A 26191-nucleotide genomic window follows, 5' to 3' on the forward strand; every position below is an offset into this window, starting at 1 on the left:
TAGCGAAAGGTCAGATCGGTTAACTCCCCGATCGGTGCGTGCGTACATGCGTTTGACCTGTTGCAATATAATACGAAACCCTTTTGCTTCAAATTCAGCATTTCCATTGCAAAGTGTGGAACGTTCCAGGGAACTGATCCGGGATAGGGGGATATAATCTAAAATCGATATTTGCATTCGGGACGCTTTTAACATCGCTCCGTGTAGGTCCGGGTTTTAGGGCAAACGAAGGCAAAACATCATTTCGGGTTTCGGGAGAACCTAAAACCGAATGTAGGATTAAATGGATGCATTTACGCCGCGATGCAATCGAATCGGAAATAATGCGCGTACGGCGTATCGGTTTGAAGTTTGGTAACCGAAACTCATTCTCAATTTGTTTTTTTTTTTCGTTCTCTTCTCATTGCAGCATGGATTACGTTAGTTTAGGCTGTTGCACGTTGGCCTTCGTGCTGTACATTAACACACTGAGTGCTGGATTCGTCTACGATGACAGGTGAGTGAATCGAATCCGATAATATCAAATGACAGATAGCACATCCAGTGAATAAGGACTAGCTAGAGAGAAAATAATTCGCCTTTCTGTACCACATCGAATAAACTAACTCATCTTCATCTCCATCAGTAAAAGAGTTTCATTAAGCACATGTTCAATCATCTCAAAATGAATGGCTTTGCCCTGGCAACTTGTGCTTCATCCCCACTGTAAGATGCTTACCAATCGTAAGCTTGTCAGCAAATTTCAGATCTCTGTATTTTCCCCATTCCTTTTATTCATTCATCATACCAACGAGAATGACATTTTCATTAGTTTAATCTACAGTCTACTGACAAAAACGAGATACTCCATTCATTCCAGTATCGACTATTGCAGCTTATCAGCTGCTGTACAGTGATAGATTGAATTTTAATTCGTCTAGTTAATTTGCTCCAACACTTCTATTTGCACAGTACTGGCTTTGCTTATCGATGGCGTACCATCAATGGGGAGAGTGTGCCCTTAAGAGACATTGGCAGAACAAAAGAAAGTATTGATTTCTTCCGGGAAGTGAAAATAAGCTAAATCTCCCTTTGTGTCGATGTGGAGCTGTTTTGAAAGAAAATGAATTGAGATGAATTATCATTTTAATTTTGATGTATTAATCAATTCACCATCGTCATCGGGAAACAAGCTGAATAAGCACAAATTTTCGAAGTATTTAAATTGATCGAAAAACGTTCCTCACACACACCCGAAACCCGAATGAAATCCCCATGAGCTCTTTCCCTTTAAGTTTGTGATGCAGAGGGTAACAAATCTCCGGCATGGAAAACATCTCCGTTTCGTAGGAAAAAAAAACGACACGTTACGAAGCTTTTCCCGCGTCGGTACGGGGATGATGGCGTGTCTGTAAGTAGATAAGTACATTAAGAAGATTTATATTCAAATAAAACCATGTTCACTCACACACTTGCAGACCCGTGCCGATCACACATACACACAAAAGCAATAGATTATTCACTGTATTATCGTACCCACGCACGATGTTGGAACGAATGTTTTTGAATGTGGCAAGAAAAAGGTTTCTGGTGTGGTAAGGTATAGACCCCTATACAAGGGCTAAGAAAGGAAGAAAAAATCTACTCATACTCTCCATGGACATTGGGATGGCCTGTTACATGGGACCGGAATGGGAATGGTTATTATTTCATCGCTGCTGGATTATTTCTTGCGGTTTCCCTGTCTGTGCGTCTGTGTGTGAGGCTGTGGTTTGCTCTAGTCTCGTTTTCCATCTCATAGTGTCTGAATTCAATTTATCTTCCCCCAAAAAGGGAAACGATAGCCCCCTAACCCCCCGGGGGGCTATGTTAACCTTCAGCTCAACCCAAAATGTTAGGGTGCACTGGGGATGGTAGTGTCAGACAGTGTCATCGATTTTCCGACCTTCACACCAACAAAGGGAACCTCACTCGGAAGGAAGTCAAAACAATCGTCCTTATCCCACCATCGCTGACGGCCCAGGCGTGCCTTCTTGCGTGCCCAGCAGTTTTGCTCACGTGCCGTCGTTTTGGCACTACCCCGGCTAGGTGTGTTTCTTGTTTTCCGGCCGGGTGCTTGGAAAAATAAAAGCCATCATGCCTTTTTGAAAGGTGAGGAAATTTTCCACCACACAATACCACCAACTTACGCTAACAACTTCCGGGACCGATTTGTTCCGTTCGCACATACATTCATACATTTACCCACGCACGCTTCCATTCGAGTTACGGTTATTGTTTTGTTTTAAATTTTCCCTTTCGCCGAAATCCTTCACCAATGGTTGCGGTGCAACTGGCTACGAACTTCAAGAAGTTTGTACTTGACAATTGAAACAAACATTGCTTCCGCTCAAAACGTACCCTGTGGTACCAGTACCACATTGCGACAAGGAGCTAAACAGCAAGAGGGGAGTTGATTAACGAAGGGACAAATCGGTGTCCTTTCCTCAGCTCGAACAAGCACACTGCCCTTCAGGCAATTCGAAATCGCCACGATGTGAAGAACATTTTGAAGATCCACAACGCTGTGGAGTTTGTTGGGCTGAGGACGAATTCTGAGGCGCGGTTTTGTGAGGAAGCATGTGAGGAAGGTGATGTGAAACATGGTGTGAGAAGATTGTAACTGCTCGATGTCATCCGACAACATTCGGACAGGTATGACCCTACGGGGTAATTATGTACACGCTATCTTTCGTCACTTTCGCACCTGACTGTTTCGCATTAAGTGAAACGGGGCTGAAGCTGGAAATGCGAAGGGAATATTTATGGATCAATACACGCACAATGCTTCCTGCTCAGGTTGAAACAAAACGAGAAGAAAGGTTCGCTTTAGGTGGAAGTTTAAACACAAAATTTTCGAGATCCACTGATGAGTTGTCGTTTGTGAATTCTGCGCCTAGATATATGCGAGCGAGTCTTCAAAAATACTTAGAGACACAACATGAAATCTTTTCGTTTAAATTATTAAAAATGGACTCAGTGAAACAATTTTTAAACTATCCTGTATTATTCTTTAATCTACTATATATAGAAAAAATATATATTTTATATATATTCTATATATAAAAAATATATAGAAGTGAATGCGTACTTTCAGGCGCTTAACACTCACGGCACACTAAAGCAGAATTGTTTGAACTCTTGCATCAAGCTTTCTTTTGTTCCTAAAATTTCAAATAACACACTTTTCAATCTTATCCACAGCATACAGACACCAACGTTCTTATCATTCCTGTCTGCCAATAGGTGTCCAATAATGCAGCATACACTCGATACTGCTTTGCAAAAACTTTATCGTTCGTAGGGTGGAAATGTAATGGACACCATATCCGTATCAAGCTGTACATTACAACACACGTGCATGCAGCGCCTTTGTCATCGGTGTATGATCAGATGCTGCATGTGACCACCGATAAGGTAACAGCATCACCTGCAATGCGGGATTTTTTTTATATTTCCTCAAGCTCGAACGACACGAAGCAGACCATCGTACAAGGAAAGGAATTCTCATTTTCGTCGGTGCTAATAAGTGGACAACTTTTTGCAATCCCTTTCATGATTAGCAGGAAAGGAGTGAGGATGGAGATGAAAGTGAAGGCCGACACGCATGTAACGAGTTGTTTTCGACGGCTAATTAATGACGCCAGTGAACCATATGAAACCATCCCAGCAGAGAACCCCGGGTAACCGATGTACTTCCATGATGTGCGATGATGATGAGGATGATGATGATGATGGGAAGCATCGGATCGTATGTATGGGCAGGTTTCGATATATGATACGCACAATAATGGGTGCCGATGCAGGAAACGACGAAGCCGGGAGAGCAACATCACTGATTAATCGTTATGGGCAGCCATTTCATGGTGCGCCGTGTAACGTGATATCGAACGAAAGTGGAGAGAAGTTTAGTGTTGTTCGTTATTTTCGGGTTGTTGGCTGCAAGGTTAAAATGGTTACGGCGTTATGATGCTGTTGTACAAATTTTCAATCGCCATACTGGAATGGTCATTGAAAAGTTTCATGATGATAGAGATAGGGATTTTTCGGGGGTGGTTAGTTCGCGGGCAATAACACTTAATCATGGTACCATTTTGGTTATCAAACGAGAATTTCTAACAACTCACATGGGGTGAATATTTCAACAATGTTTCAAACATTGTGCAGCTGTTTCTTATGATAAAATCGTTATAAAAATATCTATAATTTAAATATAAAAATTCAATTATGGTTTTTAAAATACTACTAACAAATTTTTAAAAATGAAGTTGTACAATTTTGCAGGAGGACAATATTTACGGCAAATTTATTTAGTCTAATGAGTTATTTTACTATAAAGCTATACTAACTATGCATAGGCAAAATCCACAAAAACCCTATTTCCTTGTTTGAAGAAAAAAGCAAAACATGTCTAACTACTCCCTGTTCAACCGTCCCGTACCGTGCCACATTTACTTCTAGCACAAAATGCAAAAGCATTGAAATACACCTGTCAAGCTATTTTTGATCAAAATACCGTACAGCAAGCAAATTCCACAAACGACCAGGCGTCTCCATTTTACGGCAACCGGGCGCAACCCGTCTATTTTCCACCGCCTAATAGAGCTGCCGAAACCAGTACGTTTTGTGAACATTTAGTACATCCACCAATCACCAGCAGCTCCCTTGCTTCCGCTATTCACCTGCTGAACCAAAAGTACATTCCACATGTCACCGTAAAGCGTTGGTTAGGACTCTTGTACGTTCCTGTATAGAAAAAAAAAGAAATGTATTCCACCCAAATAACTAAACCACATGGGCCGCAGGCGGGCCGAACTCTTTGCTTTGTGTCTGCGCTTTCAACATTGATAAACTATTCAATTGAACATGGAAGAAATGTATCAGCAAGCACAAATCACAACGTCCGGACCCCTCGGCAAAGGGGTGAAGAAAAACGGTCAATTGAATCAAAGCTGGCACGGCCTGGCGACCAAGAACGGGGGATGGTTTTTTTTTTCATGTACATTTGCCGACCATTTTCGATCGCTTATCGCTCTTTTGGACGCAGGAACTCACCACCCTTAAACTGACGGTAAAAATGGACGATGAACATGACAAAGTCGCGTACACCTTTGCCTCGTTGTCGATGAAACAGGTGAAATAAAGCACGAACGAAATGGAGACTACAATTGAACATGAATGGGATCGTTGTTGTATCTGCGCGAAACAGAAGCGAGCATGATTCGGATAATGATGATAAAACATTTCACCGTCCGACCGAGCGGGTTCCGAAACGAACCTGGTGAACGGTACCGCAGACAAATGATGATGATGATGATGATGGTTTGGGTCTCAATGCTACAATCTGACTTCAGGTATCGAGAATCGGCAATAACGGGGGGCCCTCTCATAAATCATCTACCAACGCTCGATTATTAAGCAACTGACGATAAACACATTTACCTCTGATTGACGGTGAGCTTACCGTTTTACGAGACAGGGCCAATAGTGGATCTGCTTTAAAAAAAAAAACAAATTTTACCCCCTTCATCAAATGCGGTTCAGCAGGAATTTGGAAAGGATTGAAGGTAGAAGCACATACGAAAAACGAAAAAACAAACAAATGGAAAAAAAAGAAAGTAAATGGATTCGATTGGAAATGGGTGTATGGGGTTTGGAGTCTTTTTTTTATTATTTTGGTGGGAGAAAAATAATACATAATGGGAAAACAATTTGTCGAATAAATATTGTATATGGTAGCAAAGGGGCCAACGGTTGGCTGCGGTCGTCGAATGCAATGGTTGGTGCTTATCATTCGGTTCGGTTAACGGCACGGTGCTCAGGGTTTTGAGAACGTTTTGAGCAGTGATTTATTTTCGTGTATGATAATTTAATCATGTTGCTGTCATGTTACTGGCAGGTGACGACTGGACTAGTGGGCCAATCCCGTTACCAGATTCTAACAATTGGGGGTTTAATGTTTGATTTTATATTCACAAAAACGATCATTTGGGTGGAACATATTTATGTGTCAGAGGTACATTCTAAGAGAAGTAAATTATTATTTTTTTTATTCAGAAGTTAATTATATTGTATGTAATTAAGCAAACAAACTTAACGTTACATAATATCGTTTAATGCAAAGTAATATGAGGGAATTTTTTATAGAGGCTTCTGAACTCAGTAAAACTTCGCATTCGATTGCAATAATAACACTTAAAAAGAAAAAAATATTGTGCAATACTGTGCTTGTTTTATTGCCGTGTTGATTGAAACTGTTCTTATCTTTACGATAGCAGAGAGAAAAAATCATCATAAGTAATCCAATCAAAAATGTTGTCGCGCGAGTTGTACATTTGTCATTAAGTGCATTCTCAAACTAATTCTGAAATAATAAAATTCTTCGTTTCTAATTTTATAAGTATGTTAGTCTTTTCAAATTATAATTAAAAAATTAGCTAAGCTGGTGCATGTTATAAACAGCGCCGATCCACACGGCAGCACCGGGTTCATATCCAATCCGGAGCGTCCTCCCGTAGCAAGGACTGACTATCCGGCTACGCGGTGAAAATAAGTCTAGTAAGCTAGAAATGTTCGGCGTGACCTGGAAGGTCGTTAAAGCCAAGAAGAATTAAATTTTAAATTAAATGTATTAAATTAAACGGGTGCATCCGGTTGACGAAAATGGAGGCGCCTGGTCGTTTGTGGAATTTGCTTGCTGTACGATATTTTGATCAACTACGAGTAACTATTGATAAATCTGAAAAAAATCAACACCTTTAGGTTTATTATACATAAATGAAGCGTACATAAATGACTGCGAATAATTCTAATGATCCAATTTCAATGCATAGTAAACACTCCGTTCTACGTGTTGCTCCAAACACCGACGATGAGTTTTCACTTTTTCGCATAAATTGTCTAAAAAGACCGAAAAATGTTCTCCTCATTGTGGCACCATTTTTTTTTGCTTTCTCAAAAGAAACGCGGAAACTTCTTTCCTTTCTTCTGTCACACATTATCCGAAGGAAGTTTACTTCACTTCCATTCGCGCACCGAACGTATTATGGCGAGCTATCGATTTTTGGCGTTGCTCTTGCAAAAGCTTGCCATTCACTCAGTGTTGCGCAAATCCTTTTCTGTTCACCGCAAAGAAACACATCCGCATACACGTGGTCGATCCATAAGACACACACACAAACCGCACCCTGGTAACGCGAAAAGATTTCTATTCGTAGCTCCCAAGACGACAAGAAAATGGCAAAATGTCTGGCAACCCCAAACCGGCCAGGGTTTCCTTTACACCCCCTTCGATTCCCGCACCATCCAAGCAGATCTTTCGCAGGAGAAGAAACCGAAGCGAATCGGGTGACTTCCCGTTCGTTCGCGCTGCTTCTTTACCGTATTATTTTCCTATAAAAGCAATCTAATGACAATGATTGATGAAAATTATGATCTAATGCTACCGGCAATGGCTTACCCGAAAAGCGAACGGAATGGTAATGGGCGCAAACGGTAACGGTGGCAAACGGTATGCGCCCGGAGGTTCACCGAATGAAATATGTTTTGTGGTATTTTCGGTGGTGGTATTTCCATGGTTTTTTTGTTTCGTTTCCTACCGTACCGTAGTGGGTTTGAATTCCGCAACCAGTTCCGGCGACCTGAACGGGGAAGGAAAAACAACCCGCCTGCCACACGAAACCCGAAACGCTTGTCCAAATTAATAACGAACCCGAGATAGGGGTAACCGGAGTATCTCGATATCAACGGGCGATTTATTTTGCCAGGCTCGGGAGACAACTGCGCGGGGAATGACGTTGTTGACGTGAGGCCGTGTCCTGGTAGTTCGTATTTTGGCAATTTTACCACCCATCCTCCAACGCATTCCGACCCCGGAGGAAGTCACGCTTTATGTGAAGATATCCAGTTGTAACGACTCTCGTCGATCGTATCTCGCATAACGATACAAAGCACCATTCCACCGGCTGCCAACCGTACCCTGGCAAGGATTGGGTAGGGAGTAGGTCATTTGTCAGGAAATGGTCGTCTCCGGTCTCCAAAAAAAAAAGCTGCCGGATTCCTATGACTTCTGAGGGCAACAGCCGCAAAAGGAACAAAGGAAATCGAAAAAAAAAGAAATACACACGCACACAACATGAAATCGCAGGGCATTGGCTTCGATGGAAAGTGATCGTAAAAGTGATTTTATTGACCGATACGCCGAGTTGGCTATTAATTCCCTGTACCGTGGCGCATAGTTCTCATCGTGCGAGATAAGTTTTTCCGCGCTCTTTCGCTCTACCGCATTCGGGACGGAAATGGCCATCGGATGGCATCGGTAGGCAAGTGAAACCATCAAAACCTACACACCCCGAGCTGGTACGGATGACCCACTAACTCACACTCATCCGTGACCTCGCTCGTCCGATGGTGGGGCAGCATATTTCAAAGGACTTTGCGTTTCAGCGAAAGCCATCAAATGATCAACAGCGTATTATTTATTTTTGTTCCCTCGCTCGTCTACCGATAGCAACAGTTGCTATTTCCGGTTTCAATGTGGGACTTCAACTTGAGGGCAACCTGAACAACCAAATTTGAAGGAAATATGCAAGTTGAGGTGCGTGTGTTGTGGAATCCGAATGGATGATTTTTGAATGAAAAATGTTATAACAAGAAGGTAGACAGAATTTCAAAATACAATTAGAATGATTCTGCGTATTCCTATCTGAATAAATAAGAGATATTTGAAAAAAAATCTTTAGTACACTTTATCATTTTACTCACTCACTCCGACAGACCCTCGGTACGAGAACATCAAAGACAGAATTCCTTGTAAAAATTGAACGTCTGAAATAATACACTTTAAATGCACCTTTTAACCCTCTTTGTTATGCAGTGTTTAAGTATACAAAATCACTAGAATTTCACTTAAACTTTGCCTGGTGTTTTTTTATTTTGTATAAATTATCTCAACAAAGTTATTCCATTGATTCCAAGCTCAAGAGTTTCTGAAAGTCTGGGAATTGAAGTTTGCTGGCATACAAGAGATTAATTGAGATTGTTTTAACAGAATTAAAATATCTCTTCCTATGGATTTCATCGTTCCACAGTTGTAGTCGATAAGGGTTATTTAATTTCAAGGTTTAGTAAAACTGGAACAAATACAACATAGTTTTTTTTTCTCTTTTGGTTTCGAAAATTGCTACTCCCTCCGTGACATTTCTTGAAAATTTAGATTTTAAACAGCTAAAAAATGTAATTCAAATCTTCAACAATCAATATTCAATCAATTCTGATAAATACTACTGCAGAAAGAGCAACTTTATCACGCCGTGCACTTCTATTTCTTCCCCCGCTTTAAAGTCCTGCTTAAATATTACATTAATTAGCCTTGATTAATGAATGAGCAACAAAATTAATTTCTACCCACTTGAAAACGTTGTTCATATTTCTGATAACTTTCCCATTTTGGCTCGTGTTGATTAGCATTCCTAGAGCTTAAATATTTACTTAAAAATTTAAATCCTAATTATGCCAGTTTCAGTAAACTCTTCATCCTCTCCACAGGAAAAACAATGATCGAGCACCACATTCTAAGAAAAACGACTTTAATCCGCTTTCTCGTATTTGCTCGATTTGCTGGAAAACTGTGCGTTTACCCACCAGCTCGAGAGATCATTATAAGGAGAAAATATTTACCTCCAGCTCTAGCACTTTGGAAAAGCTTTCACACCGGCTAACTAATTCGTCTGATCTCTTTGTCGTCAGACGGCTTTTTTTTTGGGGGTGTTGTTTTTCCTCGTCCCTTCCCAGGGGCGGAGATCTGATTTTTGGATGTTGTCGATTTACGTGGTGTAATGTAGCGCCCATTAGCAGCTGGTGCGTTTTCGCTTGCTGTAACGAAAGAACTAACACTTTTCGTTTTGTTCTTCCTTCCTGCTGAAATGATTTGTGGATATATTTTACGTAAACACTGGCCTCAAGCATTGCCAAGTGGCATGGAGAAGGCGAAAGAAAGAGAACTGTGGCGAAGTCTTATCTTAATCGATTTAATGTGGTCAATTTATTTGTCCCGGTTTGCTGGATCGTTCCAAGCGAAACGGTCTCACACTACAAGCAATTTTTGTCCGAAATGGTCACAAACTCACCGGTTTCGGATTGCGGCAATTGGCAACCATCGCTAAGGAGCGTTAATTCCTGTGTAATCTCGTCGAGATTAAGCACAAACACTTAATTCCGATAGGAACGGTTCCCCGGGCCCGTTGTTTGTGTTGTTGTTTCTGGCCACGATTTACACTCGTCGATTGGCAGGTTTCACTTCACCAGGGCGTTGAGGCGATTTCGTTTCGTTTCATTTCATTTTTCCACTCGAATGCCGAGGTTACGGTTCGACCCTAATGGAGGAAAGAAAACCGAACGAACCGTTTGCCGGGGCGGGTGGTTTTGGTAGATTTCTTTTCGCGAAAGACAAATATTTGTTTCGCAAACCGCTAATCAAAACGAACACCATCCGTGTCGAACACACTGCGGATGGAAGGAAAAAGATTGACGGAAGACAGCCAATGGTAATCGGTGGGGCCCAAATTTGCTATTGTGGTCGATTGTGGGCTGCGAACTCAGGAAAGGAAATTGTGGGAAATTTAATCCTAATTAAATCAAATCGAAGAAAATGATCTGCACCAAACAAAGTGAAAGCGTAACAGGAAAAGAGATTTGGAAGGGTCCTGTTGATGGTTTTCCCTCAGGAATATGCGTTCCTTTTTTATTTCCATTTGCTTTCCTTACTGTCACACCCAGAAGAATGATATTTGCTCTCAGGCACTTAAGTGAGACTCAAGCTAACCAAATGTGCAAAGAATACGTTTATTTTTTCCCCGTTTAGTATTTTCTGTTATTTTTTCTTGCCATAACTCAACGATAGCTTCTGCGGCACAAAAGGGCAAAAAGAAAAACAAATCAAAAGCATCTTGAATTATGTTGACCTTACTGGAGCGCTTTCCTTCGCTTTGCTTTAGAACAAGTCGTCAATAGCACCATCAAAAGAAAATCCGATTTGGATAATTCAATTCCCACCACCTTCCGTTGTTTATCTCGGTTGGTTGTTGATGATTGTTTTTTGATCGTCTTTTCTCAATTAAATTGAATGTTCTTCAGTTGAGATTCGCGCTGGGATTTGTGACTCCATTTTTAACTCCACGTTTTATTATTACACAACACAATATTAGGCTGTCATTAGCTACCTATTAGCACACCCCAATAAATATTTTCCACCTAAAAAAAAAGTTCAAGACTAAGCGAGTGCCATTCCATTCATAAATGGTTTCCCCCGATTAAAATGGTAGAGTGATTTTCCCAAGAATGGTGACCGAATCAAGAACGGTTGTGTTTAATCGAGCGGACTAATCTTCACAACGATAAACCTATCATCAAATCAACATGACAAAGAGCAATTTTGATGTCATTCCGATGGTGTTCCGGTCAGCATGTGAAATGGTACCGCTGTCAATTGTGTTTTATCCACAGCCGTATCTCGCGTCACTAAGCGGCAGAAAAGCGTACCTTACCGTGCCGTGGCTTTTGTGTCACTGGTCAGAATGGTTCGGTGTGGCAAAAGGCGAACAAAGCGATGATAAGAGCGATAAAGAATGAAGAGCGGAGGTTGGGAGAAAAAATAAAACAGGAAACCACAACTCATCCATGGAAGCGTAGTGTATAGATCGTCTTTGATTTCTTTGGGTGTATGTATCTGACCCATTACCATCGCGCAATGGTTCACGGTTCCTGTTTTTACGCAATGTCACGTTATTGTTTTCCATGTACCCCAAAAAAAAAGGGCGAGCTACGGAACTTTTGCCTAGGAGTGTGTAAATGAAAATGGGATGGGCTTAAAGGACCACCAAAAACTCCACACTATGACATCACAACTTTGCCATGGTTCGTATGCGTGCACGAAGTGATAGCAATCAAAAGGGACGAGGGAAAAGGTGATCCAAGAACCATGGCAAGTCTTTAAGGTGATTTTTTCCTCTCCATTTTTTTCTTGCTTCTACGCACTCACTCCCTTTATCCGTACAAAGCCACGCGTACAACAACCTTCTTAAGCTTGGTTGCGTCCATGCAGGAAGAAGGAAAAACCGCAAACGCCTCCACGCAGCTAACCATCTCCATTGCGTGCCGCGCTGCCCAAAAGCCGTGCAAACAGTTCGAAAACCGACGACCATTCGTGACGAAGCCATTTTGGCTTTTATGTTAGGCGTTAGGAATTGTTAAACGAGCGGGAAAAAATTGCCACGAATGGAAGGTCGAACAACCGACAGAAAAGCATTGTGGAAAACAAAGGCACGGGGCGGAAGAAAACCCGGTAACGGCAGGGGCAAATTTTCTCATTCAACTTCCGGTAACGGTCTTGTGTATTGATCACGTTCTTTCATACGGAACGGAGACTTATGATCGATTAGAATTGGCAGCTTCGATTTAAATATTATTTGTAAAAAAAATGTAACGCACGTGCCTTTGTGTTAATGGGCTATTTTGACTTCAAAAATGATATTTGTGTGTCTTTCAATAGCATTGATGTAAAACACCAATTGAGGTCTCTAATCAATTTATGTTGATGTACCTATATACTTTTAAATAATGTTTAATTTTAATTTTAAAATGTCGTTCACTAAATATGTTGTAAATTTTCTAAAATTATTACCAATCTTTTCTATTCTGTTTGGTGAACCGTTTTTGCTTGATAATTCTTGAATGTAATTTAATTCATTTTCATATTTAGTAAAATAGCAAAATAATAATGATAAGTGAATTAATATCTGTTTTCCTTTATTTTTCTATTCGTTTTAGAATTTCTTAGAATTCTTATTAAGGAACTTAGAATTTTATTTTATTATAAAATGTAAAAAAGTCTGCATTTAATTAATGTTTAATTTAAAGTTTTTTTTATTAAAAATTGACAAACAGTCTCTGCTCCGAGTTTTGATCATAATCACGATGCTCTTAAATATTTTTTTCACTTTATACATACTATTATTTGCTCTTTCATTCGCTTTATTCACTTTTGTATTTATGATTTTTCCATTTCAGTCTTTTATGTTCATTAATATTGATCTTTGACATCGATTACGCTTTGAATAAACTTATTTAAAATTCTTTTATGAACACTATTCATTTTAAAATCACACCTGAGATCACCATAGAGCATATTGATTGTTTTTTGTTCGGGCAATCCTATTCTACAGAAAATATTTTCTTATGACACTGATATTTGCATATTCTGCTCATAAGTCATGTCGTCAGATGATTACAATCACTTCCTTCCATCGTACCAACCCCGCACAAGTAAACACTTCTTTAATAAATCATCCGCTGACAGTTATCAGATGACGAAGACGCTGCTCTCAATGGAACACAATGCGCAATTGAAACGTAATCAGTGGATTCCACTTCATATTTTAATTAAACTTTGTAACGGATTGACGCGAACGAATCAAAATCAATAAGAAAGCAAGACCTCCGTATACATCATACCTCTTCCCGATGGGAAAAAGAAGTAGGACAAAGTATCAAACACAAATTAATCAAAAGTATCACAAGGAAAGATGGCAAAAAAAAGGAAAATTGGAAATGAAAACGATAATGAAAGACAGCCAACTGTCTCGCACTCATTTCATTACGTGAGAAACCCAAGTGTCACCGTGCGCAATAAATTGTCATTGGGCATGGTTGCTTCCGACCGTGTCCATCGATGGATCTTGCTAATGAAAATGAGTTTTCACTTTATGCTTCTTGCCGTTTTCCACACACCCTTTCCTTCTCTTCGGGGTAGGCTTTGTGGTGATGGTGTTTCTTTCACAATTTTATCACCACCCAGGATATTCGCAACACACAACAGCAGGCAAGCAGGAAAAGGGGGAAAAACAACAACAAAAAACTTCATGTAAAAAACCGTTTTCCCCATTGTTCCTCTCGAACGGAAAGAGAAGTTGGGTCAACGTGTCTTCCAAGTCCATGGCGTGCCTTGGAACATGGAAAGGGCCAGTGGGCAAAAAAACAAAACGAACCACCTTTTTGTTGCTGTCATGTTCGTGGAGAAAGAGTAACAGTTACGTGCGGTTCCAAAAGGGGGAGAAAGGAACGCCATTGACATTCAAGCTCGTGGCTTTTCATGTCCGTTGGGGCGCATAAAGGCGTTGCAATGCAAAAGCAGAACATTCCACCACGCTATCCTGATACCTGCCGCCGCTTTATGGCCAGGGAAGGACGTGACGTGGAAGAAAGGCTCGCAAAAGGAGGGAGAACTACAAAAGGGCATAAAATCATTAAGGCACCATGATTCCTTTGTCGAAGATGGTCGAACAGGGGAGGGCAAAAAAAACACGGGGATGAAAAAAAATATAGTAAGCATGCCATGACCGTAACCAACGATAGTAAACGTCAAAAGCCGGTGAGCGAAGAAAATGGTGCAAAGTTTGAGTTGAGTCGTTCGGAAACTTTATTTGCTAACGAGTGGCAAGAAGCACTGTTTTGCTTCTGTTTTTCTTTCTCTGTGGTTTTTGTTTTATTGGGGTATAGTTTTCTTTTATTTTAAATTTGTTTTATTTTAATTTTTGCTCCCCACCCCCACGCTTGTTGCATAGTTTTGATTTTGTTTTTACAAAACACGTTCGTTGACATTTTAACAAACAAAAAAAAAAGCTTGGGCCTCATTTTTTAACGCAAAAAATAGTATTCGAAATGAAGATTAAACATGTTCGCAAATGGTTTTATTAGTTTTCAGAAGAAGCAAAACACTACAAGAGAAACTCTTGAGAGAATGTGTAGAATGTACATTTCTTATAAAAAAGAGGAGAAAAAAAAGAAGGAACGAAAAAACATGTACCGCGCTTTCCTTATCCCATTTTAATCATGATTGTTCGTGTACCAAATATTACAAAACCGTGTCGTCCGGATGTTCACAAACATTACCAGACGGTGGAAAACAAAATTAAACATCCCATCGTTACCATATGGTTGGGTTTTTGCTTTTTTTTGCTCCCCATTCTGATCACCTAACATTATACGAGGTGAACTCTTACAGTGAACTAAAAACAAAATAACTAAAAAAAATACAATAAAACAAGGCACCATGTTTACATGGTACCTCTCACGAGCATTACCTGGTGTCTCTACACCTCGGTGTGTCTAATGCAGATCCTTGGAGAGTTCCATTTCCACCACAAGTTAATGGCATTGCCAATTTCGGGTGAAATAACAGAATTTAATTATGTTTTTTTTTTGTTGGGTCTTTTCTATTCTCAAAACACACCGACGGACGGCAGGAGTCGGGACGTTTGGTTACTAGCATTTCCAATTTAAATTTGAACCTTTCGATATCGAGCAAATGTCTGCCGGGTTTAGTATGTTTGTTACTTAAGCCCATTTGCTTACATCCCGTTTCCTTCCACCAAATAAAGGGGAGGCGATTGTTGGTGTAACACGGCCCCAAAAGATCCCAACCCCAGTTAAAGCATGTTCATAGACGCTGAGACTAACGAATTGTTTTGCATTGCTCCAGTATCGTTCACCAATGTCCCGACCAACAACTTCAACTATTTGCCTATCTGCCCCGAAGGGTGCGAAAATTTGTGTTCCCAGTGTCTGGTGGTTATGACACCCCACGGAAAACCTTACGGGAAAAGCATAGAGAGAGCCCCACCGGAAGAACGAATGGATACGGTGCGGGGGTTGGGGGGGGGGAACCCAAATTCGGCAGGCGTCAATGATGATCCGTCTCCCCTTTTTCCCCGTTGGTTGTTTATCCTCTCATCGAAGCGTCCCCGAACGTCGGGGATGAGCACAAACACTCAGAAGTGGTTGGAAAATCAGATAATTTCCTAGAAGTAATCATCCCCGCCACCGCGCCCACTACAAAACTCCAGTCGGGCCACCGAGAAACATCGAGCATAGACCGAGTTTCGCGCTGCTGTCTCGGTTCCGTACGGCACCCGATTTTGTGAAGGTACATAACCTCATTTCTGCATCTCGCATTTAGTGTACCACGGGGCACCCCTTTTTTCCTCACCACAAAACAAAGCCTCCCCGTTTTGTGACCGAATGGATGGCGCATATGGCGCAACGTTTCGTTTCCCCGTAGTAGAAGATCTTGCCGAGTAGAGTGGAGGTTTTTTTTGTTTTTGGTTTGGAAAATCATCATACCATGGCAGCACACTGCACAGGCAATCTTCCAAAAAAAAAAAAAAAAAAAAAAAAAACACACAGCTTACCTCGGGCGAGGTTGTCTGCTTGTCTGTGCACTTTGGTTCGTACCGCGTCGGAAGTTGGGAAGCATCGTTTATGCAGTGTAAGCCGAAAATGTTTCATAAAGTTGAGAGATAACAATCATTTGATTATGATTACGTTTCGTGTCTGGTAGTGCCCTCAAGCCCTCCCTTCCCTGCTTGATGTGCACCTTTGGGAGGTAGTAAAAAGGGGTTCGCAACAACAACCAACATTCAATGGAAGAAATGTCTCACCCTTTTCCCGTTCACGGTCACGGATGCACTTGCCGTGATAAGACGTTCCATCAGGAAAAGTTCGAACGCCAAAAAGGTGAAAATATGACGCTTACCTTCCTTGTTTGTGTGCAAGCATCAAGGAAGTGTAAGGAAGGAAAAAGAAGGTAAGAAAACTCCACCTCAAAAAAAGGAAGCAGAAGGAAAACCTTAGCGGCAAAGATTCTTTGCAAAATTTTTCGCTTCGTAAACACGGTCGGGCTCAGGTTACGATTATTGTCGATGCAAGCAACCACTGTCACCGTCGTGGTTCTGGCTTTCCTGCCTTTCTGGCTGAAATGTTTGTTATTGTTTCCCGTTTCCCACTTCCCCCTTCTTTTTACAATCAAAACCCTCGAAAGGTTTTCGTTTGCCTTTTGCAAAATCCTTGTACAACTTTCACCTCATTTTCTTACCGTCTGCCATCTTTTTCGGGCGGTGTGATTGTTGTCCTTTAGAATTGTTTGTTAAAATATCGATACCCCCCTCGCATAGGAAAGACATAAATGGTGCAATACGGGTTTTTATTTCGTCTATCTCTCTCTCTCCCTCCATCTGTCCTTACTTGCTTTCTCTTCTTTATGTGAATACCCCTTTTTCTTGATTCCGGTGTACTTTTCCCCGATGGAAACAAGAGCCGTAGTAGACGGGTTTTTGTAATCAATACCTATGGTAGAAGGTTTTTCGGTTTTTGGTTGTTTGGACAAACAGCAAACACCAGCATTTGTTCACGTTTCAGAAGACACCTTGTTTGATCAAGTGTAATGGGGTTGAAAATGAGGCGGTAGCGCCATTCGGGGCTCATCTTTCATGTCGTGGAATTAACTTCCACACAGTCTTGTGGGTAACAGTGTGGTTGAATGTGGTGTGTAATGGAACCCTTTGGTAAATATATCTTTTTCTTTTGAGAACATGCATCATGCCTTAGGAACAAGCGCATGAGCATGCGGCAGTAGGTGAAGCGATATTATTTTTTAAGGGCTTCACATTGTTTTACAGGCTAGATTTACACATTTGTGGTAAGCATGTAAACCAAAATTAACCCACACAAAGTACGCCAGCACAATTTAATTGTGCCTTCCTAGTCATACGTGACTTTTCCTTGCGTATGTGGTGAAGTTTAGAAGCAGAAGAAACCTCATTTTCAGGCAAGAATTCTTGAAATTTGCTGCATAAGCAGTTACTTATCATACTTTGTTGATGTTTATTCATATCTAAATATTTTTCATTTTTGTTAAACTAACACTACAGCAGCTGGAAGAGTATAAATATCAGCATCAGAAATTGTGGATTTATGACTCAAAGAATCTGCTGTTGATATTGATCTAGTGAATAAGTCCTTCCGGCCCTTAGGTACCTTAGCTTGACATAAAACGTACACATAATGCTATAGAATCATTAACAAGAAACATTATTAGAACTTACTTAAGATCAGCAATTCATGTATCGGAGGATATTTGTGATGTACAACGTTGCTCTGGTACACATTATTTATAAGTTCCTGGTATCAGTACCATGAATTTCAAGTACTCAATGATGTGATTAAACGATGTGGTTGTTACAAAGTAACGTTCTTTTCTAAATAATTCGACGCACTTTTTTAACTTAGGTACACTTGTTTATTTTACGTTTTTCGTCGCACGAGTGCAAACACGGGTATAGCCGGGGCGTTAAAAAAATTCACGTCTTATTTGCTTCTGTTTCCGCGTCGGTTTAGCGTCTATTTGTCGCCAAAAAATGGTACCTCCGCGATGGCCGTTACTTCGCGCGTTCAATGCACCGGTCACCCCTTCGGTAACGTCACGCTCGTCTACTGTCAGTTACGTTACGTCAGGGGTGAACAACTACCGACTCCGTTGTTATTCTATAACAGTGGTATTTGTTATATTTCCACAAGTTTTAAACTACTTTCTGAAGGTCAAAATGAAAAAAAAAACAGACTCTCAGTGCGAATTGAATCAGGGAAAATTTCTATAAAGACAACATCTCCATGGAGAACAAAATACCTAAAATCAAGAAAAAGTAGAAATGGCAAGATTAATATTTGAAAAGTAACTAATGCCCTTAGGAAATTTTTTTTAAAAGAATTAAAAAAAAACTATTAACCCTAATAAACTAATGTCGATTTTTCTCTCTTTCCCTTCCAGGTAATTCAAGACTCTTTACCAGTTAAGTGAGTACACCAGGTCACCAATGTCCAAACCAATTATTTCTCACGAATAAGATGAAAGTGGCACACTTACCAAAACAAAAAACAAAAAGGTGCAAAATGTTTCAGTTCGATACATAAATTTTCCGGATTATCCTTAAACCACAGCGTGCTGGTCGTGAGCGATAGGGCAAAAATGAAAAAAAATCGCAAATAAAATAAGCAAAAGAGCAAATGAAATTGGTAAAGGAAACCCAAAAATAAAAACAAAACAACAACGATAGAGCACATAATCCGGTCACCTGTTTATTGCAAAACGCGAAGGATTATTATCGTCCTACCTATCGTTCGGTACGGTGGGTACACAATTTGCTATCAAACCTCGGTGGTGGTGTGGTGGTTTTTTTTTTGGGATAAAATCGACTCACAAAATAAGGCAAAGCAAAGGGGAAAACAGCCAAAAAAAGGAAGCACAGAAACGATGATCATTTTTATGACATCGAGCGGTAATGGCATCGCGAAAAATCACGCCAGTCGTAATTTGCCGACCTGAAACGTGTACAAGGGGTAGGGAAGCGAAATAAAAATAAAAGCGTGTCTCCATTCGTCTGTAAAGTGGTGGTTGTGTGGGGCGGGTTTTTTTTTTGTTTGTTGCCTTACTCTCTTTGCCATTTTTCCCACCACCACGGTGACAATTCGATTTCCGGTCGAGCGATTCCTGCAACCCTGGAAGAATGAAAATCGGTCCCGCGTGGTGTGCACGGGGAAACACGGTGGTCGACATTCCATCGACATTCACATGCATATATGAATAGTCGGTGCGTCACAGCCGGCGCGCTTATCATTATTATTCCAACGTGCATTCGCGTAGATTGACAGCTTCAATAAACGATCCACGTACGATGATCGCCCTACCAACCACCCGTACGGGAGAGACCCACCACATTGATGGCTGTATTTGGCCGACTGTACGTATGCGTGCGGCTTGAATTTATGTTGCGCGGCTACTATGCTGCCACCGGTTCTACATGTGCGCCACGATGAGGTTGATGGGCGTAAAAATGACAAAAACTGTCACAATCTCGCATCACGACTCTCGTGCGACGATGCGACACGATGCGACACGGATTCGAACCCCCAAAAACCATCTCCCGAATGGAAAATGTGCCAATACCTATGTGGGACTGTGTGCGTGTGTGTGTGTTTTATGGCCATTTTCCTGGCGCGCTTTGTGAGCCCGTGGGCTCATTCCGTTTACGAGCGAGTAAAGGAACAGGGGAGGGGAAAGAAGGTGATAAAAATTCGGCCTCAACTACGGGGTGTGCGAGGAGTTCGGTCGGTAAGAAGGATGCAACATAGAGTGATGTCATTTTTTTATAAATCCTTTTTCACCACTGATAGTCGTAGTATCTATGTGCATTGCATCAGGAAACACTGGCGAGAGACGCGTTATTCGGTGACACGATGCAACCGCTCCGTCTCATCTAACGCGAACGTGAACGTCAGTCAATTGGAACATTTTTGGAAAGCTCCGTTAACGGAAAATCGATCCATTTGACAACAGGGGGAAGGAATCGATCATTGCCGGCGGGACGCTCTCGAGATGCATAAAATTTCAATCACTTTTTGTAAATGATTTTTTTTCTCCTCTCCCGACTTCAAGCAGGAAAGAATAAGGGGTCGGGAAGGATGGACATTTTTGTTCGTAATCAAAACGTTCGTTATCGTGATATTGAATTATTTTATGACCGCTTGAAGCTCGATCGCTTCACAGTGGCAAAACAGGGAGGAACACATTTTTTCGATGAGGAAAAAATGGCGTCAACTTCACATAACAGATATTTAAGATTAGGTTGAAAGATTCAAGAGGCATGTTTAATGTTTTTGAGCATCAGTCAAATAATATTATTATTACTAGTAATAAGATGAACTACTTACGAATATTCAGCACAAAAAAAGACGCGTCATTGACAACCAATTCATTAGGAATATTTTTCCTAGTACTATGTTGTTTGTCTTGTGCTGAAAGCTTAAAAAATTTAACTTTTTTTATCAGTCTCAAACTAATACAAAATCGAACATTTACTTTTGGAAGTATGAATATCTATTTAACATCAATTTGTAAAAAATCATTTCTAGCAAATCATGCCAGTCACAATATATCTTAGTATCGTGGTATTTAAACTTAGTAAGAGTAAATAAATGAATATTAAAACCATGAAACCATTTGATTGATCATCACATAAAATTCATCACATAAAAAAGTGCTTTTTGCTAAAACCCAAATGAAAATATATATATTTATGGAAAATATAATTTTCCATAAATCAAAAATAGAAAAATGTTTTTAACCATAGTCAATAAAAATGCATAAATTTGTTTGTCTCTAGTAATTTCTTCAGTCTCTTTTGTTGTGTACAAGAAAAGTACAAAGATACATTACATACAACAACTAAAAACGCCACCTGAACAAAAGGTCACCTGTTTACTATTATCCCCGGCATCACTATCGGTATCATCATCGTTTCACGTGTTCATACCATCGGATGGACCGTTTGCACGATCACAAAATTAGCTGCCGGGCGCTTGTACAACATTAAGAGCATTGTTTTCTCACTCCTCCACACCGGGCCTGGCAAGATCCTTCCACCTGTTCACCTGTTCGTTTTGTTCGTTCATTAGACCGAATTTTTCCGTACACCGCCCACAGGAAAATGCTAGTAAAAGCTAGTTCATTACCAAACGATTAGCCGTGAATAGGGAACATGGCTACGTTTTAGCCGTGGGTGAAAGCGAAAGACGAACCGAAGAAGGGCGAACTGTGTCGAAGTGAATGAAATGAAATAAAATGAAATACAACACCCATAAGCTGATTGTTATGGGTGCCACCATCGATGGTGGCCGTCGTTCGGGGCAATAAAGCATTTTTGTAATTAACCAGCTAGCAACGATGCTGGTGGCGCTCGGGGTGGGTTGGTAAAGGGTAGTGATATGTGTGCCCAGTCTCTGGCCCATTACCAACCCCCTCAAAATGAAGGTCGTTTGGTTGATGAGTCTGTGTCCTGTGCTGGCTCGAAGTGATAGTTTCTGATAAGGCAAATATTTGCCAACCACCTGAGCTGAAGGCGACCAACGTCTGAAGCAGTATAAACGATGACAACAGGACGCACCGCGTCCAACTGTTCGGGAAGAGGGTCCACTTCGTGCTAGGTGTCAAACAAACCGGGCAGCAAGAATGAATAATTTCTTCATTAGCTAATGTGCCTGTTCCGACCGTTGGCGTGTCGCTAGTATTTGCCGAAAACAGATGTGCCTCTCGGGGAGAGTTGAACGAAATTGGCAGATAGACAACAACCGTATGCCGTGAGTCCGAAAGAGACACAACTCCCGTACCGAACGATAGCCATTGTCCCTGCTGCTGATGAATTAAACGTTTCGAATTCATTCCGGGCTCATGTCCAACGGACATTTAACAATTTATTTCGGCAAGGGACTTACGTTTCTGTCTATGGGGGTTTCTTTTCGTTTTTTTTACTGTCGTAAGTCAGTGACACGCTACCCAGCATGTCTCGAAATTTCTACCGGACAGGTACGTTGGCTTTACAGTGTTGACTCCACCGGGAGTCGTAATTGTGATTGTAATGTAAAATTATTATTCATTACTTTCGGTCACGAACCGGCCAAACCCTTCGGGTGTTGAATCGTCGCCGACGTGTAAGTCGAGTTTTAAGGTGAGTCGTACCTAGTGGCGATAGCTTCCATTTTTATTACGGAACAAAAACACTCTCACACACATAAAAAACACTAGTGAACAAAGAAAATTAGGCAAAAACATTTCCTCAAACGCTTAATTAGCAATAACACTTTTCGACAGTTGTTGTTTAGGTGGCGAACAGTAATGAAAGTTAATGTTATTTGATTACAAACACCAGCACGATTTTCCGATAGTTTATGAGGTGCAAAACAGTGTGGAGGTTCGGAAGACTTTTTTTTTATTGTGATGACAGAAGAAACCCCCATTTGCCGTAGCCCACGTATCTCTCCATTGCGTTACATTATTTAAGCCTTGGGAGTACTTTGGGCTAGAATTTCCTTGTTCAAATTTGTACGACTTGTAACACATAATCAGGCTTAGTCTATTGTGTTCCATCACAGCGACCAACACAACCAGCGGAGGAAAACGAATAAAACACAAAATGGCAAACAAACGTCCTCGGTGTCCAGTGTCCACCGGTGTATCCGTTTGACCCGATCAACCCGATCGATCGGTTGATGGCTTCTGCTCGTTAATCTGACAGTGGATTACATTTTGCGCGTTGATTTCCCTCGAGACACTTCGCAAACGCGAACCGTCACCAATCTTTGATGGTCCGAGCTGGGATCCAAAATCGGTCGATTGCATCCACGGCCAATGTTGCAAACCGTGACACGGAACGGAATTTGGTCAACCATTTGGAGCCCGGTTTTTGTTGTTCTGGTTGACATGGTCGGAACCCCCCGGGGGGAATTGTGAGTAGATGTTGACTCTCTTTTTATTGCCTATTTTAAGCAAACATCGCGAACTGCCCATTCCCCAGTTGAAGTTCGTTTGTGAAGCTGTTTTGTGTGAAACAAAGCATGAAATTGTTCCCGCTAGTGTTAAAAAGTGTCAACCACGGTTTGGCACACACTGAAGCACATGTACCGGGACGGGCCTGTACCATTAGATGAGAATGGAAATAGTCGTAAAAGTTTGAACGATAGTCAACCCGCTCCTTTTGCTGGCTGATCGTTATCTAAGCTGAATGATTGGACCTTTTTTTTACTACACAGCGAGGTTTCAACGAGTTCGTACGAGTTGTTCAAGGATAATGACTATTTTTTTGAAGCAGAGGAACAGTGAGTGGGTTGCGGACGGAGAACTTAACGAGATAGTAGTTTGATGGACAGCTGTTAAATGACTGACGGATTTTACAAGCAGAAATTGTACATGATTAAAAATTATCATACTGAAAACAACAACAGTTCCATTGCATTATGGTTATAAAGGAGTAGTGTTTACACTTCCAACAATGTTCATTTTTCATGTTTACCTAATTCAATTGAGTAAATCTTAACTTAAATATAAATATCTTCATCTGTCTTAAACTGTCTCTTATAGCAAAGAGATAAAGAGATTATAGCAACTAATACTTTCTGGAAAAATTGATGATTTTTTATTTATCATCTATTTCTCATCCTTTCACTACTGTCGTTTTTTTATGTTGTTGATTGAATTCACTTTGTACTTTGGTATAGATTTTTTTCATGATGTTTTCCTTGTAACAGAATTAATACAATTACGGTTATAATTTTCACTTTTAAAAGCAATTTAAACTATTAAATTAATGCATACCATGCAACATCTAATATCAATTAATGTTTAAAATGAAATTTTAAACGATTTTTCTCCCCCTTTTGCACATTACTGCACCGTAATTAGGTAAATAGTAATATTTTTTCAATCCATTACCATCATCACCACAACAATGTAGGAAAAAACAGAATCAAACAGAAACGCTCGTAGAAACATTTAGACCCGGAGGGGCTAATAATCAAACCGCAATTTTCACATTTTTCGAAAAACACGTCTCCACCATTAAAACAAATTAAATATTTTGTTGCGTGCCAGCTGAAAGTCACCATCCCAACCGGACAGCCAGCCTTCGGCCAGCCCCTCACCAAACGGCAACTATGACGATGCGGACGACGACAACTGTCGCACTGTACTGTTCCGGAGCGTTCTATAATTGATTGATAATATCGCGCGATTTGCGTGTTTAATTAATAACGACGGGTGGCGATGGACGCCGTGCCATGTATCCTCTTGTGTGTATGTGTGTTTTTTCCCTCTTTCCTCCCTCTATTTGATGTTACTTTTTTGTTGTTGTTTTGTTTGTGTAATCCATTCATCCGGTGTTACGACGCACCTAGGCTAGAGTTCAACCGGGTGGACGATTCAATTAAAAGGAAACTAAATGGAATTTTATGATCACTAATTTTAACCCCCGCTTTCGGGTTCGGGAAGAAGGATGAAAGGAGCAAAGTGTACGGACAGGGAATGCCGAGTGTTTCGACATCACATTCGTATAATTTCATCAAACGTAATGGACCAGAAATGGGAGCCTACAGCAAAACCAGAATTTCTGGAGCAAATGCCTGCCGGTGGTTGGTGGTGATGGGGACAACTAAATTGCACGGAACTCACTTTTATGTCGCTCCCTTTAGTCAACCCAACCTTCAAACACACCCAAACACACACACACACACACTCCAGTGGGGCCAATATCATCCCCGTTTAGCGTTAGAAATGAGTCAAAGTAATTTGATTAAATTTATGTCCGGCCATGTTTTTCCTGATTGTGTTCCTCATCCAACGGTACCGACAGCCAAGGAGAGAGACCCTCCCATACTCTCTCCCTGTCTAGTGGGAATGGAAATGTTACTGTAATCTACAACTTGTACCGGAACGGTGTGACAAAGGAGCATTCGGTGCGGAGGAATGGCATTTTGTCGGTTGCCACTTTTTTAAAAGCCTTCCTTCGAAGGATAATTAAAACGATTACGAAGTGGTGCCCATAAAACTGCTAAGGATTTTGTGCAAACTGCACAACGTTAAGCTTCTGCGCAGGTTTACTGTCGCGGCAAAGTGTTAAAGTATGGGTAGTAAAGCTTACACCGTTTCCCCTATCGAAAGCAACTTTAGCGAAGGGAGGCAAAAACTTAATGCAAAGAAAACATTGGTACAAGAATGCAATAAAATAGGAAAGAAAAGAACCGCTTACGATTAAAGTTTTTTTTTCTACTTCTTTTGCCTTTTTTCCTTCACTGTTTTCCCTGTTTGGATGGGAAGTAAAAAGCTCGCCCGGGTGGTGCGGAATTAACGTAAATGTATTCCGACGGATTTAATCTACACTTTATTTTCTGTTTTGCACCAACTGAAAACCTTCCACCGCTTTTGGAAGGCTTTAAGAGGCATTTAAAGGAAGGGAAAGTAAAGGGAAGTAATCGAAATCGAAAACTTTTACCCTCCATCGAATCGGGGCCAATGTTTGGTGAGCCGTTTTTTTTTCAACCCTTAAGTAATCTCTTGCTGGTGAACGGAATTGCGCACAAGCCTTCACTGGATCATGAATATTTTACATTGCATTCCGGTTAGGCTTTTGATTTGTACTTTTGTGAAATTATATGAACAGCTTTTATAGCATTATACTAAAAATTTTGCCTCCAAGCTTTCAAGATACCTTTCAAGCAAATTTAAATATTTTAATCTGCGTGTGATGAAAGACATTCGACGCTACGACGTTCCAAGGATGGAAGTGAGTTGTTTGACGGGTGACCTAATTTTTGCCCCATTCAAACAAACTCATCTCGTCTGGCTAAAGCTGCGTCCAATTGCAGGTTTTGCGCCCGTTTCCCTTTAATCCCTACCGGGGAACGCTTCCGAACTAATGAGTCCAGTAAGCCGATATTCAAATTTGTTCCCGTCCGTCCG

The 26191-nt window shown here is 40.8% G+C and overlaps 1 protein-coding gene across 5 annotated transcripts in view; it reads left to right on the plus strand.

Moving 5' to 3' along the window:
• LOC125761926 (protein O-mannosyl-transferase TMTC2) overlaps positions 1-26191 on the plus strand; it is a 209151-nt gene that overhangs the window by 74935 nt on the left and 108025 nt on the right. For all 5 annotated transcript variants that reach the window (XM_049423524.1, XM_049423525.1, XM_049423521.1 and 2 more), the window contains exon 3: positions 410-496. In XM_049423524.1, the coding sequence (XP_049279481.1) occupies positions 410-496 (87 nt within the window). The remainder of the gene's footprint in view (positions 1-409; positions 497-26191) is intronic.

Source organism: Anopheles funestus, chromosome 2RL (genome assembly GCF_943734845.2).
Source record: "Anopheles funestus chromosome 2RL, idAnoFuneDA-416_04, whole genome shotgun sequence".
Classification (NCBI taxonomy): Eukaryota; Metazoa; Arthropoda; class Insecta; order Diptera; family Culicidae; genus Anopheles; species Anopheles funestus.